The sequence below is a fragment of the Sciurus carolinensis genome, chromosome 6 (assembly GCF_902686445.1).
Source record: "Sciurus carolinensis chromosome 6, mSciCar1.2, whole genome shotgun sequence".
NCBI classification, from domain to species: Eukaryota; Metazoa; Chordata; class Mammalia; order Rodentia; family Sciuridae; genus Sciurus; species Sciurus carolinensis.
The window spans coordinates 126,181,545-126,198,067 of NC_062218.1; the positions used below are offsets into that span (position 1 = coordinate 126,181,545).

Below are 16,523 nucleotides of genomic sequence, written 5' to 3' on the forward strand. Positions count from 1 at the left end.
GATGGTTAACCTAGCTAGGCCTTGGTTTGGGTGACTGGGACAACTGAACCACAGGTACATTATCCTCCAGAAGGCTAGCTCAGGCCACTCACACAGTGACCAATGTGCAAGGGGAAACACAGAAGACCCCTGAAGGAAGCCCAGGCACACCATCCCTTCTGGCTTTTTCTATCAGCCAAAGTAAATCACATGGACAAGTCTAGAGTAAGATTGAAAGAGCCCTGCAAAGTTACAGGCAAAGATGTGTCTGCACAGAGTGATGAAGACGAGGACCTTCTTTACAATCTACCACAGTGCTATGCTAAGCTTAAGCAAAGGCAGTGATGGTGTGTTTCTTCTTAATTGCCACTATATTTCTTAGTACCTAGCAAGATGCATAATGGATGATAGGTGTTTCTTTAATGAGGGAAGGACATAATATGAAATGGCATTAATTTGATGCTGCTGTCTCTAGAATCTAGAAAAGCATTCACTTTTGAAAAAGTTTCCTACCTTAGGGAAGATAAAAGAAAGCAGCCCCAAATTGTTATCCCCCCCCCCCAAATTTCCAAATAACCCTGAAAAACAGCTGTTTGCAACTCAGGGTTAGTTTTTACTTCCCATGTGACACATTTCCATCCCTATTCTTGGTGCCAGTAGTAGTGGAAGTGTTTAAAAATTAATTTCAAATAAATATAGTTAAATATGAGCTGTATGAATGAAGGGGACAAAAAACTTCATATTTCGGATCTGAGGGAGAAATAAAGGTAGTTTTCAAAAGTTTGGACAAAGGTCTGTGCAAGCTTTCTCACATACCATAAGTTATATCTTTGTCTGTTTGTGCTGCTATCACAGAATATCACAGACTGGGTAATTTATGAAGACGAGAAATTGATGTCCTATAGTTCAGGGAATTGGGTGGTCCCAGATCAAGGTGCCAGTAGGACTGGTGTACAGGGAAGGCTGCTGTCTGCTTGCAGTACTGCCCTGTTGCTGCGTCCTCTGCAGAGGAAGGATGCTGTCTTCACCTGGCAGGAGAGCAGAAGAGCAAGAGTCCTGCCTTTAGCCTTGAACTCTTTTACAAAGGTGCTAATCCCATTTGCCAGGCAGAACCCTCCCAAAGGCCTTGCCTCCTATTTTGCATTGGGGATTAAATTTCAACATGAATTTTGGAGGGGACCCCATCATTTAAACCATGGGAGACTTCCCCATAACAAGCTTTGGAGGGCTGAGAGGATGCTGATGGTGATTTCAAATACTTGTGTTCCTCATAACTGTGAAAATAAGCCAAATATTTTGGAGCCTGGTTAGTTGTGGAACTGAAATTCTTAAAGATCAATAAGGATATGAAACACAGTAAGAAGGAAGGAGGGGATGAAGGAAGGCAGGTGGGCAGGAAGAAAGGAAGGAGGAAGGAAGGCAAGGAAGAAGGACTAGGGAAGGAAGGAAGGGAAGGAGGGAGGAAGAGAAAGAGGGAGGAAGGGAAGGAGGGAAGTAGAGAAAGGAAGTCATTGTCTAGAACATGGAACCATAGATGAAATTTCTGTTCAGAGAGTGGTAAAGGAGTTGGGAAATACTGATTCCAACGCGGCTAGGAAATCCTGTGAGTATGAGGATAGTTTAACTGGAAAATGTAATCAGGTATATTTGCTTAAGAAATTTATTTTTGTGTCTGTCTTCATTTAAGAAACATAACCTCTTTTCTTCAGGGAGAATATTCACAATATTGTCCATAGCCATAGAGGAAGATCTAAAGACCCCCAACAGAGCAAAATATTAGTCCTGTGGTTGCTCAACTGTGGAAAGGTCTGGAAGTTTCTAGGGATGGGGTTGGAGTAGACTGGGCAGGGGGTGGGCACTTTATGATTTGGAGCAGTACTTATGTACCAACTGGTTAAGAATTATTTCCATTTTCTAATACACAATCATTCCAGCCCTGCTTTTCTCCTTACTTAGTTGAGTTGAGAATCATACAGTTCACGTTGAATGAAGCTATCAAGGTTGGGGTGCTGAAGGACTTGAAATAAAACAAGATTAGCAGCAGGACAAGAGTTAAGGAATTGGATTCAGAGAAGCAAATGGGGCTAATACTGCAGTGGGCAGAGAAAAAAAAAATTTGGGAGTGAACTTGACACTCATAAGAATAGTAAGAAAACCACTTTGGTTAGAGAAATGTTTCCCAGTCAGGCAGTGAGAGATGAAACTGATTGGAGAAAAAGAGGCATCTATGAAAAACCTATAACTAATATTATACTTAACATGAAAGAATGAGTATTTTCTCCCTGGAGGTGACCAACAAGGCAAAGGTATCTGTTTCTTTCACTTCTTTTCAACATTATGTTGGAGCCAGATAATTAGATAAGAAAACAAAAAGATTTCAAATTGAAAAGTAAGAAGTAAAACTATTTCTATTTGCCAAAACAGTATTTTGTATATAGAACAATTCAAAAAAATACACACAAATGTGGAATAAATGAGTTCAGCAAGATTGCAGATACAAGAGCAATATGAAAAATTAATTGCATTTCTTTACATTAGTAGGGAATTAATAATCTGAAAATAAAATCAAGAAAACAATTCCATTTACAGTAGATGTAAAAAATTACATCCTTAGGAATAAATTTAACAAAGGAAGTACAAAATCTGTACATTGAAAACTACAAAACATCATTGCAAGGAGGAATCAAAGAAGACCTAAGAAATTGGAAGACATTCCATGTTCATGGCTTGAAAGAGTTAATATTAAGATGTTGGTGTCCCCACATTGTCCTACAGATTCAGTGCACTCCTACCAAAATCCAACCTGGGTTCTTTGATACTGACAAACTGATACTAAAATTCATATTAAAATGCAAGGGAGCCAGGCATAATGGAACATGCCTGTAATCTCACTGACTCAGAAGGCTGAAACTGGAAGATTGCAAGTTTGAGGACAGCCTCAGCAACTTAGTACACCCTGTCTCAAAGTAAAATTAAAAAAAGGACTGGGGAAGTGGCTCCATGGAAAAGCACCCCAGATTCAACCTCAGTACCAAAACTATAAATAAAATAAAATGCAAGGGCCTCAGAATAGCCAAAGCAACCTTGAAAAAGATAAAAGAGAACTCACACTTTCTGCTTTCACAACTTAGCATGAAACAATAATAAATCAAGGACTTGGGATGTGGCTTAGGGGTGGAGTGCTTGCTTAGCATGTGTGAGGCACTGGGTTCAATCTTCAGCACCACATAAAAAATAAACAAGCAAAATAAAGTTATTTTTTTAAAAACAATAATAAATCAAGAATGCATAGTACTGGCATAAGAATCATCATACAGATTTTTGGAATAAAGCTGGATATGGTGGCACATGCCTATATTCCTAACTAGCTAAGTGGGAGACTGAGACAGGAGGATCACAAGTTTGAGGTCAATGGTGAGACCTTATTTCAAAATAAAAATAGAAAGGGGTGGGGATGTAGCTCAGTGGTAGAATACCTCCCCTTACCCATCCTTCCACTCTGCCTCTCAATCTCCTTCTTCTACATTACTGATCTTCCCTTTATCTTTATGATATCTTGTCCTTCCCTCCCTCTTTCCTGTATCATATTTTAGCTTCCACATAGGAGAGAAAACATTTGATCTCTGAATTTCTGAGTTTGGCTTATTTCACTTAGTATGATATTCTCCATTTTCATCCATTTACCAGAAAATGCCATAATTTCATTATTTTTATGGCTGAGTAGAACTCCATTGTACACATACACCACAATTTCTCTCTTTCTTTTCTTTTTGGTACTGAAGATTGAACTCAGGGGCACTCCACCACTGAGCCACATCCCCAGCCCTACTTTGTTTTTTTATTTAGAGTCAGAGTCTCACTGAGTTGTTTAGTGCCTTGCCCTTGCTGAGGCTGACTTTGAACTCTTGATCCTTCTGGGATTATAGGTGTGCACCACTGCACCCACTACAATTTCTTAATCCATTCATCTATTGAAGGGCACCTGGGTTGATTCCATAATTTAGCTATTGTGAATTGTGCTGCTATGAACACTGAGGTGGCTGTGTTGCTATAGTATGCCAATTTTAATCTTTTGGGAAAATACCAAGGACTGGGATAGCTATGGGGCCCTTATCTTATGCTATATTAAAAACTAATTCAACATTGACTTCAATACAAGAGCTAAAATCATAAAATAATTAGAAAAAAACATGATAGTAAATCTACATGAACTTGTATTAGGCAATAGTTTATTAAACATGACAAAGCATAAGTGACAAAAGAAAAAATAAGTAAATTGAACTTCATAAAACACAAACCATGAGATAGAAGAAAATTTTTGCAACTTTACATATGATAAGGGCCTAGTCTCCAGAATATGTAAAGAATTCTTAAAATTCAATAACAAAAGACAACCCAATTTAAAAATGTGTTTGGCTGGGGGCGTTACTCAGTAGTAGACTGCTTACTTAGCATAAATGAGGTTTTGGGTTTGATCCCCAGTACCACACAAACACATACACACACACACACATACACACACAAAAGCAAAGGATTTGAATAGATTTTTACGCAGAGAAGATATACAAATGACTAACAAACACAAGGAAAAATGTTTAACCCTCACAGTCTTTAGGGTAATGTAAATCAAAGCCATATGGGCTACAATAAAAAAGATGAATATAGGTGCAGAATGCAGACAAATTGAAATATTTAAAGATTACTGATGGGAATCTGAAAGGCAGCCATTTGCCAAACAATTTTGATAGTGCCTCAAAATGTTAAATTACCCTACTAATAAGCAGTTCCATCTCTAGGTACATAGTTAAGGGAATTGAAAACATACCTCCACATAAAAACTTGCTTACAAATTTTCATAGCAACATTATTCATAATAGAAAATGAAACATCTGAAATATCCATCCACTGATGAATGGATAAACAAAATGTGGTTCACTGATACAATGGAATATTATTTGGCAATAAAAAGGAATAAAGTCTGAATATATACTACAACATGGATGAACCTTAAAAATATCCTCAGTGAAAAAAGGCCAAACACAAAGAACCACAATTGTTTTATTCTATTATATGATAATTTCAGAACAGGCAAATCCATGGAGGTACAAAGTAGATTAGTGATTGTCAGGGTTAGGGGGAAGGTTGAAGAATGACTAATTAATGAATGTGGATTTCTTTTGGTGATAAAAATGTTCTAAACAAGATATTGGTGATGGTTGCACAACTGTGTGTACATTAAAAACTCAAGAATCGTATATGTTAAAAGGTAAATTTCATGATGTGTGAATTACATCTCAAGAAACCTTATAAAATATAACTTGTGGAATGGCATGATACAAAGCTGTACTTTGGAGAAGAGGAGCTGCACTGGAGTATGAGAATGATTTGGAGTTGAGTCATAGCCTTAAGTTACAGTTACCAAAATGTAAGGGGGTGAGGCCTGAAAGATGGTGCTACAAGTGGGAGCAAGTGGAGGGAAGAAAGGGCTTCACGGCTAGAAGAGAGGATGAAGGGAGAGACCCCAGAATGACTCCAGTTATTAATCTGGAAACAATGATTCCGTTTACAGACATTTTGTAAACCGCAATTAAAGTTGGGTTTTGGTGGAAAGTGACAAATTCAGTTTCAGACATGACTTGAGGGTGATGGTGAGACTTAAGCCAAGTGTCTGGCAGTCACATAAAAAGACATTAACTGGGGGAAAAGCATTAACTACAGTACAAGTAAGAGTCATGGCAGGAGATGGCAATTGAAGAGCTCAGAAGGGAAAGTGTGAAGTCATGTGACAGTTGTGCAAAGCAGCTGAGGGTGGCTGGGAGAGCGAAGTTTACTTATCAAGAGAGGCAAGAGTCCATTCCTCAGGCCCCAGAGTGTCCCTGTGGGGAATCCCTACCACAGCAGTCCATCCTCAGGCACTCTGTGGACTCAAAGACTGGGAGAGTGGCTTTCCCTGGCCTTTTTCTCAGACCCTCCTTCACCCCTCAGCTTGGTGGCTCCTTTGTCACTAGGTAGATGAGGCATTGTGTTACACTAATTATTTCTCCACCCCTTTTGAACAGCTGCTATAACATATTCTGGCTAAAAGAGAGCAATGGAATGATGCTGTTTTAGCCCAAAGAGCTCCAGAAATAACAGTGGCAGGCATTTGGAATTCATTTAATTTAAGCATGTTCTCCAAATTTTACTACATCTATTTTTATGCATCTAATTTTTTTTGTTGTTTTCCTCTCCAGGAAATTAAACATATGCAGGTACTCCAATGAGGACTTAACACTTTCTTTTTTTAACTTCCTTGGATTTCCAAATCCCTAATCTCCACTGGTTAGTTTTCTTTTCCATAGAGCATCTGATATAGTTTAAAGAAATTTAAAGACAAATGAGTAAAGATTTTCGAAAGATACTCCGTCAATGAAGATGCAGATATAAAACTTTGGACTCCAAAATATCTTGTCAGAGGCGGTTTTTGAAGCATCACATGAGGCTTGCCCAAGACAGAAAATCTCATATGGGAATTCCCCACTAATAAAAGCAGGGATGTGGGTGCTAAATGATTCTAGGGTATTAGAATGCCTAGGCCGGGTGGAGGCAGTATATGAATGTAATTAATGAGACCAGGGGTTTTTCCTTTGCTTGAGTTACATTTGCAGTTGGGGAAAGTTGGATTTTTGTTTGTTTGTTCTGTGTGAGATTTAATCTGGAAATAGTTTGCCAGAACTGCTTTTCTTAGAAATTTTAAACAGGCTGACCAAATTATCTACTGTATTCCAACTATTTCCCAGGAGTCATTGAGTCTAAAGCAGAGTGGGCAACTTCACAAACAATAAGATGAAAACCCAGCCAGGATAGGACAGACTCATTCTGATGGTTTGGTAGCAATGAGGCTTAGGGCAACCTGCTTCTCAAAAGTTATCTCCATGTGCTCTCAACTTTCTCACTTCCTGGACATTATTTAATCTGTACTATTCTTCTACACATCTCCAGCATAAAATGACATTGCTTCTTTCAAGGTCACCAGAAATCTCCAAAATCAGACACTTCTTCATTGCCAACCTCCTCAAACTTGTGTATTATGAAAATTTTCAAAAATATACAAGTAGGCAGAGGTTAGCATGAATTCCCAAATACCTTGTCACTCAGCTTTAACTGTTATCACTTCACTTATGCCAGTCAGTTTCATTAATAACCCCATCTATGATCCTGCCTCCTGCAGTATTTTGACATGAGTTCCGGGCATCATATCATTTCATCCTTAAATATTTTAATATATTTTTCTGAAAGGACTCACTTCCTTTAAATGTAACCATAAGACCATTAACATATATTTAAAAATTAATAATTTATTAATATCATCAAATATCCAGAAAGGTGTATTTTTGAATATAATTATCAAATTTTATAATTCATATTTTTTATAGTTAGTTTGTTAGATTCAGTATCCCAACAAGATCACATACTGGCTGATAGGTCTTTGAGTCTCTTTTAATCCATAAAGTTCCCCTTCCTTTAATCTGTCACTTGCTCACTTGCTTTCTTCCCCTTTGTAATGTACTTGTTGAAAAAGTCAGAGTTTTGCTCCCCTAGAACCTAGCTTTTGTTAACTGAATCCCTGTAGAAAATATAACATTGCTTCATGTTAAAACTGCTAAGATGGCTTTATAGATGGTATTGTTTTCTTCCATCAGACCTCATGTGTCTGGCTGTTCAACTTGCTGTAATGTTAGTAGCCATGAAGCTCAGTACCTAAATGTATTAATTCATTAGAGTTTGTAAAATAGGGACATTCTACCAATTCTTCTGCATTTATTAGCAGCAGAGAGGGACTGTCTATGGTTTACTTTTTAGATTATCAACTAGTAAAGTTTGTAAAGGAATTATTTATCTTTTAAAAATGTGAATTGAAGCTGGATATGATGTTACACACCTGTAACCCCAGGGGCTTGGGAGGCTGAGGCAGGAGGATTGCAAGTTAAAAGCCAACCTCAGCAACTTAGTGAAGCACTAAGCAACTCAATAAGACCCTGTCTCTAAATAAAATATAAAAGGACTGGGGATGCACTCAGTGGTCAGATATCCCTGGGTTCAATCCCTAGTATCAAAAAAAAATACGTAAATAAAATTAAAAAATAAAAATGTAAATTGAATCATGTCTCTGCCCTGCTGAAGAATCTCCTGAGCATCTCCATGAATAAAGTGCATGGTAGCTGTCTACCCATTCCCTGTAGCATCTGCCTCCTCCAGCGATTGTTTTCATCATGCTCTATCTCACTATCTACATGTTCATTGAAATTGAAATTTAAGTTAAAATTTGTTTATTGAAATTTATTGATGGTCAAGCCCTTTGTTGCCCTAGGGTTTTTGCACTTGGTATTCTACCTTGCCTAGTCCTGTGTCCCCACATTTTGCCTAGTTGGTTCCTTCTTGGCCTTTATTCTGAGGTGGTGTGGATTCACAGAGGGTTTCTCTGCCCACTCCACTGAAGGGAAGTGTTTCCCCATCATAGTTCCTAGTTCCTTCCTTTACAGTGTCTCCCACAGCTGTCACTCCCTTCTTCACCCATTTAGTAATCATTTCACCAAGCTGGCTCACTCTGTGAAAGCCGGGTGGTTTCTGCCCCATACACCATGCACCCCAGGACACACATGGCACAATGTCTTGCATGCAGTGGTTGCTTTTTTCTTTCTGAGTGAACACCACAAACCTACTGACCCTATTGTTACCCAAGTGAGAGCAATACAGGAAAGTGCTAGGGCACTGTAGGAGTCCTTCTGGATCTTTGTCGGGTTCTCTGAGACAAGGATGTAGATAACCCTGGACAAGGCTTTCTGAATTCTTTGTGTTGCAGCACTGGAGCTGGTGATATCTGCAACTGGGCAGGCATGGAGGCTGGCTGGAGGCTCCCCACCCACAACTCTGGCCTGCTGATTGAACACGAGGCCACAGGAGTTGGATAGAGAGAGCATTTCTGGAGTCATGGGGTAGGAGTGTAAGCTGGGCTTATAGATTTAGGGCAGGAAATTCTGTTGAGGGTGTACTTTGAGGGCTCCTTAACTTTTACAACCTTCAAGAACTTCAAGGATTGATATTTCCTGAGTCTCCACATGGTTCCAAAATCCCCCTTACCTCTCAAAATTCACTGTCTTCTTCAGGAAACCTTACCACCTTAGGAATTATCTCAAAGCATTCTCCTTTTACAATGTAAATACTTTGGGCATGATTGAGAAGATTATTTTTTTACCCTTGTGTGAATTAGCTTAACCAAACTGCTTGATTCCTAAAATCTGGGGTATTTACATTTTGTTTAGCTTAGGAGAGTCATGGAGAAAAGGGGCAATATTGGAGTCTGGGACTTTGCATGGGCTGGAAAAGGGCAGGCAGTCTTCAACACACTGTGAGGAGGCAAGGGTAGCTTAGGAACCCCAGGAACAGAGACAGACAGACCAGGCCAGCCAATTTCCATAAAGCCGGACTTTGATTAACCTGATATTCACTACCAGTGGAGGATACAGACTCAGTCCCAGGATAGAATCTCTCCTGTGTAGGAATTCCACACTAGAGAGCTGCTGAGATGACAGCCATACACGGAGGGAGTGGATTGGCCAGACTCTGGAAACACAAGACCAGTATGCCAACAGCATGGAATTGGTGCAGTCCCATCCAGTTATGCACATGGCAGCTTCCACTTATGGAAAAACGTTCCCAGGACTACTGCTGCCTCCTCCCATCCTAGACACCAGATGGAAAGAGACTGACCTGTTAGGAACACAAGGTCGGGAAGGAGAGGAACCCAAGCCTAGCTGGAAAGCAGTTCTTCCTCCTTCTCCCAGAACTACTCCTTGAGCTTAATAAATCCTCCTCCCACCTCCTGTCTACACCTCTCACTAGTAGTTCAAGCCCTGCTAAAGTAGAAAGAATAGGAGAAACTAGCCAGGTAAGGTGGCGTGTACCTATAATCCCTGCTATTCGGGAGAATGAGGCAGGAGGATCCCCCAAGTTCAAGGCTAGCCTGGGCAGCTAAAGTGAGACACTTCTTGAAATAAAATAAAAAGAACTGGAGTGTGACTCAGTGGCAGAATGCCCTGGGTTATATCCCCAGTAAAACACCCCGCCAAACACACACAGATTGGGAAAAGCTTCTAAGAGAGATCATGCCGTCATGGACACAATATGAAAGAATATGTAGTCAAATACAGTAATACACTTGGTAAACTATGTGAGCTGTAGTCTTGAGACTTTTTTCTTGTACTGAGGATTTAACTCAGGGGCATTCTGCCCTTTTTATATTTTATTTTGAGACAGAGTCTCACTAAATTGCTGAGACTGGCCTTGAATTTGCAAACCTCCTGCCTCAGCCTCCTGAGTCACTGGGATTACAGGTGTGCACCATCACACCTGGCTTAAGATCTTTGACTTGTGCTGGAAATACTTGGAGCTTTATCATACTTTGATGTGTCAAGGTGTTCCTCACATTTCTAATGTTTACAGGATATTGACCCAGGTGCAATACTGTTTAATGCATTATCTTAACTTTCTTGATAGCAGAGATCAAGACTAAGAGGTAGAAAAAAAATAAGGCATTTAAATTATAGCAAAAATTATCTTCTTTTCATGGAATATAAGATTAAAAAAAAAAAAGCCAGGTGTAGTGTGCATGCCTGTAATACCAGTTATTTAAGAGGCTGACAAGAGGGTTACTATTATAGAGACCAACGTCAATAATTTAGTGAGACCTTGTGTCAAAGTGAAAAAAGAGAGAGAGACAGAGAGAGAAAGAGAGAGAGAGAGAGAGAGAGAGAGAGAGAGAGAGAGAGAGAGAGAGAGAAATACCCCTGGGTTTTATCTTTAGTACAGGAGGAAAAATCAGATTTCCCTTCAATACAACAAGCCCTACTTTTATATATGTCTGGCTTCAGAGTGTCCCACCATCCTAAAACCTACGCTTGAACAATTTCAAGGATGGGATCACAACTACTTCATTCCCTTGTATTGACAGACATTGCTGAGGTCTTCCTTTACTAGAGTCAGAATCTCATGATAAATCGTCATTGGCCTTCATTTCCCCTGTACAACCATAAGAAGCTGGTGTGCTCTTCAAATAAATGTTACTAGTTACAGTGTCTAAAGTCTTCTCTTCCTCAGTCTACAAATTTACCAGATCAATCAACTGTTCTGGTCTCCCAGGAAGGCGCAATAGAATTGCTTCCTCTTTTTTTTTTTTTTTTAATTATTGTAAACAAATGGGATACATGTTGTTTCTCTGTTTGTACACGGAGTCAAGGCATACCATTTGTGTAATCATACATTTACATAGGGCAATGTTGTTTGATTCATTCTGTTATTTTTTTTCCCTTCCCCCCCACCCCTCCTACCCCAATTTTCCCTCTATACAGTCCTTCCTTCCTCCATTCTTACCACCCTCCTTATCCCTAACCCTAAAACCTAACCCTAAAAGCTAATCTCATGGTTGTCTTTGGGTCCTTCCTTTTCTCCCTTTTTGGGAACTGTGCTCCACTCCCCACTCCTGTATCTCCAGGGTAGAAACCAACCTACAAATTTGCCTGTTTTACCCTCCACTCAATATTGCTCTCCTTCAAGAGACTGGTCAACCTCCTCACTTCCTTTCATCACCAAATTTACAGAAAAGTAGTGTGTGGTCGCCACCCCCAGTTCCTCCTCATTCCCTGTGGTAATCTGCCTTGTATTGCCTCAGATTTACAAAGACATTCATGTCTTTGAAGTACTCTTTTACCAGTCTTCAGATCTCCCTCCCTCTGTAGCATGGACGATTGATGCTGCTGCTTCTATCTTGATAACATCTTCCTTCGATTCCCAGAAGTATAGTTCTCTGGATTATCTTCCTATTTCTCTAAATGTCCTTCCTTACCATTTCCTCTTTTATTCTCTTACTTCTCTATTAAAAACAAAACAAGGACTGGGGATGTTGCTCAGTGACTCAGTGAGCACTCAGGTCCTGGGTTCAGTGCCCTTTATCAAAAAAACCTAAATACCTCCCCAGATCCCCACTTCTTAAAATTGTGCACCCAGGTCACTTCTCTCAGTCCTCTATTCCTCAGTGACTTACTTATTGTTCTAGTAGAATGACCCCAAACTTTCATCTCTGTCCCAACCCCAACTTTTCCCTGTTGTTCCATTCTAAGCTTCTTTCTGAACATCTCCACTTGAACATCTAGATGCCACCTTAAACTCATGGTATCACAAATTCAGTTTCTAAGCCCTTTTCTTCTCTGGAATCACTATTTTTGTTAAGGACATTATCCTAACCCTCATCAGCCAAATTCTAAATCTACAAGTTATTTTTGAGTCATCTGTTTCTACCATAACTTCTGTCTATTCTCTTTCTATAGAATCTCTTACATTTGTCTTCTCCTGACCATTTCCATTGTTCCTACATAATTCAGGTCTCCACCACTTTATTTGTACTGGGGATTGAACTCAGGGGCACTCAACCACTGAGTCACATCCCCAACTCCTTTTTGTATTTTATTTAGAGACAGGGTCTTACTGAGTTGCTTAGGACCTTGCTAAGTTGCTGAGGCTGGCTTTGAGCTTTTGATCTTCCTGCCTCAACTTCCTGAGCCACTGGGATTACAGCAATGTGCCACCTTGCCTAGCAATTCAGATCCTTTTAACCTCTTGCTGGACTGTTGTAATAGTCCAATTGGCATGTCTGTTTCTTACTTTCAACTCACCACTTCTGTTGCTGGGTTGTGGTAAAGTTTCATCTTATTTGGGGTTAGGTTCTGAAGTCATTGTTTATGAAGAAAGTTCCATACTGACAACATAACCCTTGGAAATGCCTTATATTATCCATAAGTAGAATTCATAGATATACTATGTTACTGGGCATTGAACCAGAGGCACTCAGCCACTGAACTACATCCCCATTCCCCAGACCATTTTATTTTTTGTTTTCAGGGAGGATCTTATTAAGTTACTGAGTGTGGTTTTGAACTTGTGATCCTTCTGCCTCATGTTCCTGAGCTTCTGGGATTATAGGTATGTGCTGCTGCATCCAGCAGACATTCAGTCTATCAAGTTCAACAGTTTTTTTGTTTTTTATTTATTTATTTTTTTTGGTTGGACACCAAGTGAAGTCATTTGCTTGGTTATAGGGACCATGTAGTATGAAAAATAATGTATCTTTAATTGAGCTTAGTGGTGGAAAGTTACTGGGTTCAATCCTCAGTACCAATTAAAAAATTATCTTTAAACACCATGATCACATTTAATACTAGCATATTTGAATTTAGGTTAATTATCAAGAGTATGATAAAAATCTGTTGGAATATCTAAAAGCATAGTTTTGATCCCCAATGTTGCTGTGCTCAGAAACATTTAGTGGCTGTCCATTGCCTATTGAGAAGTTCCATTTCTTTAGTCTGGAACTCAAAACTATTCATGATCTCTTCTCACCCAGCTTCCATTCCAGAGTGGAATGCCTGCAATCCCTCTGCATGCTCTGCACATTCCAGTCTATACCCATACTTTCACAATGGGACTGCTACCAGGGATACTTCCTCTTTACTCCCCATCTCCATTGGCCTCAGCCATTCTTTCAAGATCAACTCACATGCTTCTCTACTTTTGAGATTCCTTCCTAGTATTCTCTCCTGACCCTGCCTAGCCAAAATCATATTTCCCTCCTCTCGACTGCAAGAGATCTTCCTTTATAACACTTTTGTGTCAAGTATCATTTTCTATCTAGAACTGTCATTTCTGTATTTCTGATCATATTTTATGAGACTATGTACACCTCAGTGGCAGTGACTGTGTGCTTGAGTCTTCTTCATATTTATATGGGTTCAGCATCCCTAATCTGAAAATCCAAAGTCTTCTGAAACCTGAAACTTTTTGAGCACCAACAGGATATTCAAAAACTTTTGGATTTTGGAGCATTTTGGATCTTGGATTTTGGAGCATTTGGATATGTGGATGCTCAACATGCAGAGTCTATGCAAATATCCCCAAATCCATAAAATTTTGAAATCTGGAGGTTTCTAGTCCCAAACATTTGAGCTAAAGGATAACCTGTACAACCATCTCCAGCTTCAAATACAGTCAGTTCTCAACAGGTTTTAATGAATAAGTAAATCAAATAACAAGACTCCCAAGTCCCTCCCCATGCACAAGGTGCTCTAATTTCCCTAGAATTTGGGACTCAGAGCTCCAGAAAGCAGCAAACTCTTCCCCATCCCAGCAGGGCCTCCAGGCAATGAATGAACTCAACAGGAAGGTGGGGTGGGGAGTGGGGGGGATAAGAAGATATATGCAAATACTGCCCTCTTTGCTCCTTCTTAAAGAGCAAAATAAACATCCTATTCGATTTTTTAAAAATAGACCTTGGAAGTGAACAATACAATGGCTTTTTCATAGAAGGCTTCAGGAAATGCCAAGGTCTGTCATTGGGTCTGGAGACATTTTGTTCCTATTGTGTAGAAAGAGACTGATGAGGTTTCTTAAGCAATCCTGCAGACCTCCTGCTTTAAAGGATCAGACCATTTCCAGTGCATCTCAAATACAGTGGGGTTTTAACTTTGTGGAGATAAAATCTTCACCTCTCCCCTCTTCCCAACCCACTCCCCACAGACACAGGATGTTTTACCTCAGGGGAACTCAAAGCTGAAGGGGCGGAGTTTTTCTGACCCCAAGGGGTCGACTGGATGTAAGAATCCCTTGAAGCTTTTCTTACTCTTAAATTCTAGAAATAAATCTAGCTCTGCTCATATAAGTAGTACGATTTTTAAGGAAGGTCTGGGGGCTGGAGAGGATGGGAAACGTGAGCCTATCTTACATCTTTCAAGGGATGAGGTATCTTTATATTCATTACGGACATGCAGAAAATGTACTCTGCCCTAGCGACAGAAAGTGGGAGTTTGACAATGAATTGACACTATCAGTGTTGACTTTACACTGATCAGGGAAAATGACTACCCCACACTCTTGTAAAATCTTAATGTACCGTGAGAAGTGCACAGCGCTGCCTGATGTACAGTGTTCAGGTTTGTCTTGACCTTATTTAATCATGGAAAGTGGCTCCTATGAGGGAAGTTTTTTTTTTTTTTTTTTTTTTTTTTTTTTTTTCAATTTCCTGCTCGATTACTCAGGTGGCTTTTCCTGTTTCTTCTCTCCCTTCTGGACCTGAGTCCTGTAATTACTATTGCAGAGAACTGGAAGGATGCCTGCTCTCCCTCCAAGCACGGTCTTCTCTGCTCGGCCTTCCCCCGCCCCCAACCCTTTTCTCTTTCTGACTCCGCCTTCTCCGCACAGCCCGTAGCCAGCAGCTAGACAGCTGTGTTCAATCAGAAACCACTTACAACTCCAGACGATTCAAAGGGGAAACTTCGGCGTGAAGTGCAGCTCCGCTCCGGCTCTCTCCAGCCTGCTTTCCTTCCCCGGAATCCGAGGCGCGGATCTTCCTCGCTCCGCCGCCCTGGTTCCTTCGAGAGCTTGCCGGAGCCCTCCAGGGTGCTGGCGCCAGCTGTGAGGTGCCCTGCAGCTTGGTAATGGGGGTCGACGAGGCACCGTAGGAGTGGCGAGGCGGCGCTGAGGGTGGCATTGCCCCGGGACCTGGAGGTGGGCGCGCGCGGGCGGGTCCCCGCCGCTCCGCCGCTGCAGCAAGCTGCGAGCGCGCGAGGGCACCGAGCCTCCTGCAGCAATGGCTCGTCGGTGAGACGCAAGCGGGACTGTGCCTTTTAGGACTGTCTGCATCCTTCTGGGCTTCACGAACACTGTCCTGAGTGAAAATGGCTGTCTAGACTAAGATGTGCCAAAAGGGATCAAGCAGTGGATATCCAGCCTGTTAAGCCACACTCATAAGCTCTGAGACCTGGAGGAGGCAGAGCCCGGCTCTGAAAAGTGCAGTCATGAATTCTGGAGTTGCCATGAAATATGGAAACGACTCCTCAGCCGAGCTGAGTGAGGTAAGGGACAGCTGAGGTCGGGAGCTCGGGTTTCTGGGGCGTTTGCTTTTCGACACCGTCCCCCTCATGAACTCCCCCATCCCTGCATCCCACCCCACCGCTTGTGTTCCCAGTCTGGAGGCAGCGCAATTGAAGATTAATAGATTTTCTGGATCTTGTTTTAACTTGTAGTGCTACTCAGGAAATGACCTGAACTGGCTTGATGGTTCAGTCAGAAATGAGTGGCTTAAAAAAGAAACATGCTCTCACTAAGCCGCCCAGCGCCTTTACTCTCCTTAAATCTGGGTCCCCGTCCCTTTACACTCGCTTCCCCCTATTTATATTCAAAATTTCGTTTCCTATTCGGAAAATACAAGGCGATCCCCGCTGAGTTTAAAGCCGGTGGTACCTAGTTTGGTGGGGTTGGGATGGGGGGACTGGGGACCATTGGATTATTCACTCTCCCACTTGGCTCCCACGTGTGGCGCGTTTCATCAGGTTCAGGCAAGGTGGTCTCTCCCTGGGCGGAGATGAATGGCCTGCTCGGGGATGGGGGTGGGGTGGGGGAGGAAGCACATCAAAGCAGCTTAGAACTTTATTTCCTGCCCGGGTCTGAACTCTTGGGTC

At 41.1% G+C, this 16,523-nt stretch overlaps 1 protein-coding gene across 2 annotated transcripts in view; it reads left to right on the forward strand.

The window, feature by feature from the left end:
• Positions 1-16,523, forward strand: part of Mcc (MCC regulator of WNT signaling pathway) — a 463,169-nt gene that overhangs the window by 186,824 nt on the left and 259,822 nt on the right. Inside the window, exon 1 of one of the 2 annotated variants that reach the window (XM_047556680.1) lies at positions 15,260-15,917. The exons of the other annotated variant lie outside the window; for it this stretch is intronic. Coding sequence (XP_047412636.1) covers positions 15,861-15,917 — 57 coding nt within the window. The 5' untranslated portion in view covers positions 15,260-15,860. Of the gene's footprint in view, positions 1-15,259; positions 15,918-16,523 lie in introns of those variants that run through there. 2 annotated transcript variants of the gene reach the window in all.